The 12,149-nt window shown below is 37.8% G+C and overlaps 1 protein-coding gene across 3 annotated transcripts in view; it reads left to right on the plus strand.

Annotated features, from left to right (window-relative positions):
* myo5b (myosin VB) overlaps positions 1-3,734 on the plus strand; it is a 56,711-nt gene extending 52,977 nt beyond the window's left edge. For 2 of the 3 annotated variants that reach the window (XM_082140942.1, XM_082140941.1), the window contains 5 exons: positions 213-363; positions 455-749; positions 849-1,023; positions 1,129-1,209; positions 2,137-3,734. In XM_082140942.1, the coding sequence (XP_081997068.1) occupies positions 213-363; positions 455-749; positions 849-1,023; positions 1,129-1,209; positions 2,137-2,289 (855 nt within the window). In that variant the 3' untranslated portion in view covers positions 2,290-3,734. The remainder of the gene's footprint in view (positions 1-212; positions 364-454; positions 750-848; positions 1,024-1,128; positions 1,210-2,136) is intronic. The other variant, XM_082140940.1, reaches the window with a different exon arrangement.
* Positions 3,735-12,149: the final 8,415 nt, after the last annotated feature.

Raw genomic sequence — 12,149 nt, forward strand, 5'->3', positions numbered from 1 at the left:
CCAAGTGCATCCAGAATTTTTGATTTCGGCCCAGAATTTTCATTACGGTGCATCGTCAGATGAAGATTTCAGCTGCAAATAAGAGCTAGATCCATTTACCACATTTTAACATATATAACGACATAGTCTGCCATCAAAAGTCTGGTTTTAAAGCCCCAGTTGACCCCGCCTACTAATCTTTGGTTTGATTATTCTGTTGATTCCTGTCATAGGCGTTTATGACACAGAACAGTCCCAAGCAGAACGAGCACTGCCTGAAGAACTTTGACCTTGCGGAGTATCGACAGGTTCTGAGTGACCTTTCCATCCAGATCTATCAGCAGCTCATCAGAGTGGCGGAGAACATCATGCAACCCATGATTGGTGGGTACATAGAGACACGTTAAACATTTTAATGATTTGCAGATTCTGATATATCATAAGTAGTAAATGTTTGTGTGTTTGGTTTTGGTAGTATCTGCCATGCTTGAGAGTGAGAGCATTCCCAGCCTGGCCGGAGTGAAGCCCATGGGCTACAGGAACCGCTCCTCTAGTATGGACTGTGAGAGTGGAGGTCCGGCGGGCTACACGCTGCAGGCACTGATCAGGCAGCTGGGACAGTTTTACACCACCATGGCGGACCACGGCCTGGACCCTGAGATCGGCCAGCAGATGGTTCGCCAACTCCTCTACTCCATCAATGCAGTGACCCTCAACAACCTGCTTTTGCGCAAAGACGTCTGCTCCTGGAGTACCGGCATGCAGCTCAGGTACACATTTGATGCTTTCAGGCCAATCCAAAGCCTAGTTATATCTTCAGGAACGTCTAATGAGTGTAACGACCATCTCGTCCATTGGTATTGTTTCAGGTACAACATCAGTCAGTTGGAGGAATGGGTGAGAGGTAAGAATCTGCACCATGGTGGAACTATAACCACCATGGAGCCTGTTATCCAGGCCGCCCAGCTGCTGCAAGTGAAGAAGAAGACCTCCCAAGACGCAGAGGCCATTTGTTCGCTCTGTACCGCCCTCAGCTTACAGCAGGTAGACATTTAACATTCATTTAGCATTTAACATTTGTTTACTGGATTTAAAAAAAATAAATTATTGACTTTTCATGGTCTTAATCTTGCATTTACTCCACCTCAGATTGTGAAGATTCTGAACTTGTACACGCCACTCAATGAGTTTGAGGAACGAGTCACTGTGTCCTTCATAAGAGACATACAGGTACAACTATGTACACACACTTGCAAATTTCAGTAGTTCATAACCACAGCAAAAATAATATCCTACCAAACACACTCCTACTTAAAAAGTTTAATATAAAAAAATGAAATGTTTAATTAATAGTAAGGTATATTTATATTTAATATAGAAATTATAGAAATATTATTAAAGTTGTAAAAAATATTTTAATTTTCTGTTTTAATTTATTTTTAAATAGTATAACTTGGGTATTTCCATGACCAATGACATGCATGATTGGTTGCGATGCTGTCTTTGTACTATGGACATAGATGTTTTTGTTTTATCGTTAAAAGTCATGTCTGCCTTGTTCTCCATACATGTTTCATACATTTCATGTCCCCTGAAATTATTTTTTAAAATATTTGTATATATTTATTTATTATTTTCATGTGATCTTTGAATCCTGAAAGTTCAAAGTTAAAAAAGCAGCATTTATTTGAAATAGAAATCTTTTGCAACATAATAAATGTCTTTACTTTCATTTTGATCAATTTAATGCATCCTTACTGAATAATAATTTATTTATTTTAAAAAACAAATCTTACTGACCCCAAACTGGTAAACGTTTTGTTTGATTGACTTAAATTGTATTTTTAGATAGATCGTTGCACATCTGTTACTTCTGTTTATGCTACAAAGTCTGTTGAGATCATATATTTTTGCATATATTTCATTATTTAATTTTTTATTCCTCTGCACATTAACTAAAGACAGCCTGTTTACATTTATACCTCCTCTAGACAGGCTTTAACAAGTGCCATTTGATCATTCATCAGAATTCTTTTTTTCACATACACATACAGTACAAGCGTTCAAAAGCTTGTATAATAAATTATTATTGTTTCATAATTTATTATTGACTTCTTAATGAGCATGTCTGATTAATATTCTTATTTTCTTCTGCAGAATCGCCTCCAAGATCGGATAGAAATCAACCAACTGCTGGTGGACACAAAGTACACCTTCCCTGTGCTCTTCCCTTACACTCCTTCAGCGCTCACTCTGGAAGCCATACACATCCCTGCCTCCCTCAGCCTGGACTTCCTCACGCGGGTCTGACATCTCAATCTCTCCGTCTCACTCTGAGCTCTATCGAGTCAGACCTGCGGCCTGCAGAAATGAGAGCGGGCCACGTCGCAGATCTGCTAACCCATAAACTAACAACCAAACGTGTGGGATTTACTGTATCGGCATTTAACAAGACTTACAGTCTCCCTGACCGACTAACTGTGGTGTTGAGATGCGGTTTCAGTGAGTCCCAATGATGAGTGGTATAAATAAGCTGTGTCTGCCTTTTGAATTTCCTTCTATAACATTCAACCCGTTTTTTCTGGGCTCCCGATTAATACAAGCAAAACTATTGTTTGAAGAAAGTTAAAACACTATATTTGGATTGGGATGTGTTTGTCTTTGACTAATTCTTAATAATAATGATTAGTTATTTGACTAATAATAATGATTAAGTTTAATCTAAATGAAAGTAAGAGGGTTTTGGGCTACTGACATGAAACACTACTGCAAGATGTGCGTGTCTGCACTGGAGTATCTGTATTAGTATGCACTGATTTATTTGTGTTTGTAATGTAAAAGTGTCTGTTATTTCCCTTGCTTGTGCTGGAGCACAGGCTCATCTCAGAAACATGGGCTCCCACTGAAGCAAACCCACAGTCTCATTTTTTTTTTCTAGGAGAACTTTTAAAATCAGCTGCCAAGATTCATCCCCACAACCTCTTACAGAAAGAAGCAGGAATTCTCTGCATTGCAGTGGCTGTTGCCAGTGACCAATCTGGATTAGTCTCTACGAATAGGGACTTTTAAAGCTTTTTTCTTCTCCATGTTTTGAAGAATCAGTTGCAGAGACTTGGAGCCCTGAATCGGTTATGTCACAGCGTCAACGAATGGTGCTGATCTTGAAAGTGACATTGACAAGTTGAAGTACGTGGAGCAGAGAAAACGAAGATGAGGACAATGAGAGGAGTTTGAGCTGGGATGTTTAATATTCTATTGAAATAAATATTTCTGTGATTGTTGTTTGTTGGTGGGATCTAGAATGTGCTGGAGGGCATGTGCAAGTATGATGAAACATCTCAGGAGGCGTCATATAGACTGGGATAAGTTGTTCGGTGTACAGAAAAGATATTCTCAAAACTACCAGGTTACTTCATGAAAGCAATCATCACAATTTACTTGATACATTTGCACAGCTCTTTAAATGATTATGTGCAATTAAATAGCAATAACCATTCACTGTTTACTTTAAAAGTTAAGGAAAAAACTATTTTATACATTCTCTTACAATTTTGCCAACGGAATGGGCTGTTCTACAGGAATAGTGCATCATGTAAATGCAGGAAACTGTACTTTGTTTAAAAGTGATCATCTTTTAGCTCTAGGTTTCAACATTTATACAAAACTGTCAAATAATCATGTATTGTGTATCACTTTCTGGATGTAATTTTCTGGAGTTTAATAGTTCTTTCAGTGCCAATAAAGTAAGGACTGTACATTTTTGTATTGGTATTCTTGTATTATTATTTTTTAAATATATTGGATATTTTTTCTGACTATAAATTTCACATTAACCATAATTACTTTTCATGGAACAGTTTACATTTTTTTAAGGGTTGTCTATTTTTTTACTGCCCTCTACCAACAATACTTGTAACTTATCTGGAAGTCGAGTCAGAACAGAGGTCTCCAAATTTACATGTCTTTATCATAATTCCTGTTCATTTAAACTCCTGATACATTTGAGTTCGAAATGATGTACATATTTTGTATAATATCTCTTTTTTTTTTCAGTGACACCCCAGCAGTAAGTACAATTTCTTTTTGTTTCACACTTACTGCACCATGCATGCTATTTTCTAACACGGAACTCACACATTAAAGTTCACGCCACTGCTGTCGCATTAACCAGTTTATCAAAGAATATAGTGGCTTCATTTTTTATGCTCCACAACATCACACTTGATATAACACATTCAGTTTAAACCATCAGATATAACTAATAGGACTTCTACATATCACAATCTTGTGAATATACTATAATCACGGCTAAAATACGTAAGCCAGAAGAGAAGCAGCATCTTCTAGAACCTTCCTATTTTTATAAGAATTCCATTGATAGGCACAGTAAGGCCCTCGAATTTGATTGGCTAAGCGACACTGCAACAGCAGCACTGAGGCATTTCACTATTTGTGCGTTCCAGGCAGCTCATTAGTCATCAGTCTGCATTAGTGGTGGGGATTTTTCAGTGACACTAATCTATCTGTGGGTGACTGTCATGTGAGTGAATCACTGACTACGTTTACAAGCTGTCAATATTCGGGTTATGGTCGGGTTAAGGTCACTATTTGGGTTTCTGAAACATTCGGAATAACCCGTTTACATGGCGTCTCGCCATGTTTACCCGTTTATATACTGTCTATGTGTTTACCTCTACTTCTTGTTTACTTCCGATATACTGCACGCAGGTTTTTGTATGCGCCGTCTCTACTCAAAAGACCAAGATTCCTTGCGAATAGAACATGCACAGAACACAAATCAATGTTCCTTTTGATGGGGATATGCCGATACGCGTTTACATGACCAAATATTCGGGTTAGAAAAGGGGTACCCCAGGGATCATATTCGGGTTTTTAAAAACCGGGATATGAGCATATCCGGGTTTTTGCCGGTGTTTACATGGCCGTGCGCGACCGGGTTATTGCTAATATTCCGGTTTTGAACGGGTTATTGGCTGCATGTAAACGTAGTGAATGAATCATTCGCTCAACTTATTCAGTCAGGAATTAAATGGCACTACCGTGCATTGCTCTTTTGGCACTATATTCTTTGATGGGGCAAAATATAAAGAAGCTAGTAAAACGTTAAGTCGGCATGAAACTTAAAGGTGCAGCAAGGCAAGTTCTGAGAATAATTGTTTAACACTTGATGTTTGAAATAAACCCAAACAAACACCCCCCTCCCTTCATTGCTCCGCCCGCAAAATGCACGAACATGCAATGCAAGAGTGGATGACACTATCACAGCGGAAAAATCCAAACAAAGCTTAAAGGCCCCCTGAAATCAAAACTGAAATATGTTAGGCTTAAGGTTATGAATAAGCTGGTGTGTTCCATCCAAACCAATGACAAAATTCACATTTAGGAGATATTAAGCATTCAAAACTTACATCCCTCACTTCTGCTAAATTGGATCACAGATTTTTTTTATGACGTCACCCTGGACTTCAGCTTCTTGTCACATATTCTGTCCAATCAAATGCTCTCTAGAATGTAAAGTGTCCCGCCCCCTATGCTATAAATACCACCTGGGCACAGTATGCAACGTTTTGCTACGGTTTCCGGGTTGAACTACATGTTTCCTGGAAACGGTGTGCAATGGACGTTTTCTCTTGTTTGGTGGGTGTGTCAAAAATATCAGCCCAATCAGCAGCAACATGTAAACCACGCGGTATTAAAGAGACAGCTCGCACAATGGGTCCAAGTAAAGTCGTTTACAAATGTGTCTGCTGCAGCTCGGTATACGCAACAATTGAAGATATTAGAAGACATGTTTGTCTTTTCATCCTGAAATGCGAGGCAAATGTTGGATCACAATAATTAGGAACCACATTCAACAAATCCCTTCACTCGATTGGGATGTTCTCTTTTGTTCTGGACGGCAAGGGCAGTGACTGTAACACTGAGCGTATTTTGCAGTATTAAACACGTATTTATACAGATTTCATCAGGCTCTGAAAATTCTTCAAAAAGAACAAAAAGAATGGCCTTCTCCGCTCCCATAGTTGCAACTCTTGCGTCATCAAAACAAAAATGACGAACGAACGAAAAGGAAGAACAAAAAAATTAACATACAGTACAGAAGATATGTAAGCAAGAGTCCGTTGTTAGTCAACAGCTGCACACACTCAAAACCATTTTAATCACATATGGAGCAAAAACAACACTGTAACCTCTGCATCCGGTTTCAGGGTTTCTCGCTTGGGTCTGTTCAGAGCTGGAAAGCTTTTCTAATATTAGTGCAGGTCCCAGAGCTCTTGCCTGATCATAACCCTTCTTTTTCCTGTGATATTCCTCTGACATTTTTTTTTTTTTTTTTGGTAAAGACTCTCTCAGCCATCTCTCTTTCAACAGTCTTTCTTTAAATCTCCCTCTTGCTTACTCTCTCCTCCCCCATCATGAGTGGACACGCCCCCTACTGCTGATTGGCTTCAAGTTTGTTGTGGTGCTCAGTCCGATCCATTTTCAAGTGTTTTTCAGAAATCGCTTACTGCACCTTAAACTATAATCGAAATATGACATTTATAATATATAAACGTAATGCATCAGGTCAGAGGTTACTTTTATGAGGGATGGATGCGCGTTTTGGAGCTTCAAAAACTCAAGGCTCTATTCAAATGCTATTACAAAGCTTGGAAGAGCCAGGATATTATTTAATATAACTCCAATTGTGTTCAGCTGTAAAAACAAATTAATTTACACCTATAGGATGGCTTGAGGGTGAGTAAATTATGGGATTATTTTCATTTTTAGGTGAACTATTCCTTTAAGTTGTGTATATATGAGGGAAAAAATGTAGGGCGGGATTGATTTTGTCCATCGGGAATTGATTGGATTGTTGAGGTAGGGGAAGTTATTTTGATTAAAGTCTACGAGGGCACATGAATTAAAAAAATAATAATGTGCATGGATAAACAATTTATAATAAATTCTGCAATATTCAATTTTGATTTCAGGACTTTAAGGTCTTGTGTCTTGAACTGTGCAAAAGCGATATTGTGCAAACTTGTGCTTAATATAGCTTCATTTAAGGATGGCTCAAACGCTGTATGAATCATTTTATAATGTCCAAATATGTATTTAATATGCCAAATGCATACTTTTTAACATTCTAAATGTTAGAACAAGTGTCATGATTATGAATCAAAAAAGAAGTCAATATTTAGTCAGTGTTTTGAATGTCTTTTGAATGACATTAAGATTCATTCTTTTAATCTTTTGATCTGTTTATCTCTTTTTCAGTCTCTCTCACTGCTTTTAACTTCCTCGATGGGGTCTTGTGAATGTGGCTGTGCGCTTTTTCCCAGACATATGAGCCTTGTGGTAACGGTTGTAGGATGGCAAGACACGCCAGCTTGATCATTTGACTAGTCTGCTCAACCTGTTTGTGGTAAAGTTTTCACAGGAAGTCATCACATTTTGACAATGCAAGCTCCTGATGGTATTTCGCATGGAAACAACTTTACATTTTTCACACAAAAAAATTGGAGGATAAAACAAAATTTCATTTAAAAAAAAAAGACATGCAGTTGTTCAGCGCATCATCTTTTATACAAAGATCTGCTGTACTCAGTAAAAACTGTATCCATAAAGTGACTTTCTCTTACAGAAAGCTCATCTCCTCCCTCTGTACCACCTGCTCGCATCACAGGGGTGTGTAGAAACTTAAAGATCCCGACCTCAACCCAAAAGATGAGGGAGAAGAGTACATTAAAAAATAGCACCCTACGGTAAATAAGCCTTGAGCGTAGAGTACAGACAACAACTGTATGCAGAGAAACCACCGAGGCTGTTGTTGTGAGATGTTTTTGTGCGATAGGGGCCTACAGCGATAGAGTGTGGTTTCAGAGGGGAGGGGGAAGGGGCTCTCACAATGCAACTCAAAGTGCTTGTCGCATCTCTGTGCACCACGTTATGCTGCTCCAATGATGCCCTTCACCCACGTGGTGACTTAACAACCTCTCAGGTTATTGGCACCGACCAAAGGAAAAGATGTTGCACTGTTTCTGTGAAAAACACAAATGACTGAGCTAAATCGCTCATGCTTTCTCCCCTTTCCCCACCTCGTTTTCTTGTTCTCACATGATCGTCGCTGAGCTACGGCGTGTTAACCGCAGTAGTCGCCCACGGACGCATTCGAGAGTACTTAACACAAGCAACCCTGAAACTCTCCTCCTCCTCCTCCCACTGATGCTACACAATCCTACTCTGTGTGCCTCAAAATCTCTTCACAACACGGGACTTTTCTGTCTTTGCACAACTTTTTGCCATCTATCTAACTTCTGATTTACAGAGATAGTTGTCCAAGGACTGAATGTCAGTAACATTAAGGTCAAAAGTTCAGTTAAACAAATGTTTTTTGTTGTATGTTGGTTTCAAACACCTTTGGTTAAATTAGAATGTTTTTATATATAATTTAAACAAAAGTGATTATATGTTTCAGTGTTCGCACTGAAGTAAACTGGCGACAAATGATCTTTGTCATTGTTAGGACGAGCAGATCAGATTACCATGTTGATTACCCAAGAAAGCACATGTTTTCAGATTCAAGACATCATGCTGATTTATTTTAGGATTATCAAGGTTGCCACACCACATCCATTTATGCGGTTACTCGACGGGTCAAAAAACAAATTATCAGCTATGATCGGTTGTAAAGACCTTTCCCTGCTTATTGCCAGAGTTTGCCAGATAGAAACACATGTAGAGTCATACTGTGAAGATCTAGTAGAGTCATACTGTGAAGATCTAGTATTGCAGTATCATGCAGTACTGCGATTTTTGCACAGGTTTGCCAATTTTTTTAACTTTGGCAATTCCTTGGATCAAATCTTTTTTTCTTTTCTACATGGAAATTCATATAGTCTTAATGTATCACAACAAAATGAATCAATGTACTCTGTAGATACAGGAAATATGCAGATATACAGCTGAGTAACCACAATCTCTCCACAACACAGTGACACTTACATAGACAACACTAGGAAAGGATTACATTTTGTTGTGTATCCTCAAGACTTAATTAATGTGTCATCAGTGAAATCATTCATTAGGCCATGCAAATGTCAGTAGCCTTTAAATGGTCATAATCTTTCTAAAATACAGTACAATCTACAGTTATTTTATGGCATGATTCATTTAGATGACCTTTAATATTGAAAGTCTGTTTGATTTATTGGACATTAATCCAGTCTTGTCTGTGACTTGTTCACTTTGTTTACAGGACAGGTAGCAGCTCTGATTGATGATGTGCTGGCCTCATTTTTACATGAACTCATTTGCTGGAGGCGACAGGAAGTGGGTTGTAATAGGTTACCACTTGTTTTTGTTTTTCAGATTAAAGGTACATGCTGAGAGAGGACTTTTCATTTCATATTTAGCTGCACTTCTTGCAAATAGTCTGTAAGCAATGCCTGATCATTTGGCAAAACAGACTTTGTTTATATATATATATTTTTTATATTTTTTTTCTTGATATTTTTGTAAAGTTACTTCAAAGATTTAAAATAATAATGATAGTAATTATTATTATTATAAAAAAACAATCACTTTTTCATTCATTAAACTAAATAAAATGTAATCTCTGATATCTGCTAGTAGGATAAATAAATATTACAGCGTTTTGTTGCAGTTCCACTCTTCTCTTGCATGTCATTTTGTAACAAGGAAGTAAGCAGATATTTACTATATCTCCTTTTTTCAGGCATCGGATTCATTCCAACTACAAAAATGTTTGCAACAGTTTTTGTTTCAGTCAAAACCACAACCTGCTGCTTTGGTCTGTCATTGTCTGACCTAAATAAAGTGCTGACTGTTCTCCTGCAAGATGCAAAACTTAACTCTTACATAACAGCTGTGACGTATATTACAATGGTAGTCACTGTAATGGTAGTAATTGTATCCTTTAAAACTCATCTTTGATCACCAAAATGACTCATTTAAACGTTTTTTCCTTGAATTTTTTTTTCGTAAAACACCTTGAATGTAACTCTACACCCTTGCCTCATAGAATACGGGGAATCCATGAATATGCAAATTAGCCCCGTCTCCACTCACTCACCAGCTCAGAGATCCACTCGTTGATGATCTCACGTTGCGTTTTTTTTTTTTCACGGCAGTTTTAAGGAGAAAATACTCAGCAATGGTGTTGCCTTATGAATTTGCACATGGTTTGTCTTAAAGCATATTAAAAACACCACATATAAACAACATCAAAAGACTTTAACAATGAGTCAATACATCATCAATCCTTCTTCCAAAAGTTTTTTTTTTTTTTTACCCTGATTTACCATTGCAAGCCTATGGTAAGTGTTTATGTTTTAATCCTAGTGGGATGGTGGGAAATTACGTACATACCTCACTTGCCCGTGCATGTCTTGTCATATTCGTAAATAGGGAAAAGTTGCTCCAGCTACTTTGACACGTGTATGGTGTGGGAGTGGCATAGGTTAGTAAATTGCCATATGTAGCTCTCTTAACAGAGTTCATCATGGCATTATTGTGAAGGGTCATTTTACTATGGTTTGTTGTAGCGCTGTAGTGGAATTTATTTTCAAGGAAGTATACCATGTCTATTATTAGGCTATTAGGTAGCCTATAGCTACAGTAACGTCTTCAGCTTGTCAGCTTGATATTCTTTCCATCGAAACAGGTTATATCTCACAAGTTAATATTTTATGTGTAGTAGGATAACGGTATTCATCCACACAGTCATGCAGAGCCGAACCACAACCAAAAAAGGCATGCAGTTTTATGTAACCGCTAGAAGGCCAAAGTTGCATAGTGCCTTTAATTATGTTGAATTTTGTTGAGCCTATCATGTAAATTTCATATTTGATTTTAAGGACATTTTACTGTTACTTTTTACTGTAAATAATTTTGGTACCAGCTCTTCTACTTTAGGTTGATACAATAACTATGCAGGGTTTTTTTTTACCTTAACTGAACAGCTTTGGAGTCATTGGAATGGTTATGACTGTTTTCGGGTTGAATGGTGGTCTTCTCGCACCCCCCTAGCGCCTTTGAGCAGAAAACCCCACTGTCTATGGAAAAACCACCCTTGCAACTTTGGGCCGGTGTGTTGAACAAATGAGTCCTACTGAAGAGATGAGTCCGAGCTTAGGACCCAAGCAATCCGATTGGTTCAAAGCACGTTTTATGTGTAATCGCTTTAGTGCCTGGTTACAAATCATACAAAATCACTTTATTATAGAAGAAATTTGTACTACATTATAACGAATCCCAATCTGGTATTTCATTAGACATATGTGACCCTGGACCACAAAACCAGTCTTATGGGTAATTTTTTTTAAATTGAGATTTATACATCATCTGAAAGCTGAATACATAATCTTTCCATTGATGTATGGTTTGTTATGATAGGACAATATTTGGCCGGGATACAACTATTTGAAAATCTGGAATCTGAGGGTACAGAAAAATCGAAATATTGAGAAAATCGCATTTAAAGTTGTCCATTTCTATTGGCGATAGTGCTGCATCCATTCACAAAAATAAATGTTTTATATATTTAAGGTGGGAAATTTACAAAATATCTTCATGGAACATGATCTTTACTTAATATCCTAATGATTTTTGCCATAAAAGAAAACTCTATAATTTTGACCCATACAATGTTTTGTTGGCTTTTGCCACAAATATACCCGTGCAACATAAGACTGGTTTTGTGATCCAGGGTCACATATTTACTATAAATGAGCGTCCGATTGCCTGGTTCTCACAACTCCGAAAACGTCAGATCAAATTTTCAAATAGGCGCTATCTTTATAAATAAACCAAAGATTTGAGCTTTAAACAACTACATTCTCGCCTGAAATACTCTTAAAACAACATTTCGTGACACAATTACAGCAGTATTTTTAAATTACGCGGGGTTTCTCCTCTGCTATTGACGCTTGCTGGTTGGTGTGAGATGCATTCTGGGATACCTGGCTGTCTCAAGTCCGCTCAAGTCACTTCTCGATGCATCCTCGATAAAAGGGGCGGATCAAGAACACATCCGGGAATCGGGGATTTGAACTGGACTTGGCTAGATGTGAACTTTGAATTGGAACAGTACTTGGGCAGCGACTGATGACGTTTCACAAGTCCACAAGAACACAAGTACAGAC

The sequence above is a fragment of the Leuciscus leuciscus genome (genome assembly GCF_965113295.1).
Source record: "Leuciscus leuciscus genome assembly, chromosome: 16".
Taxonomy (NCBI): domain Eukaryota; kingdom Metazoa; phylum Chordata; class Actinopteri; order Cypriniformes; family Leuciscidae; genus Leuciscus; species Leuciscus leuciscus.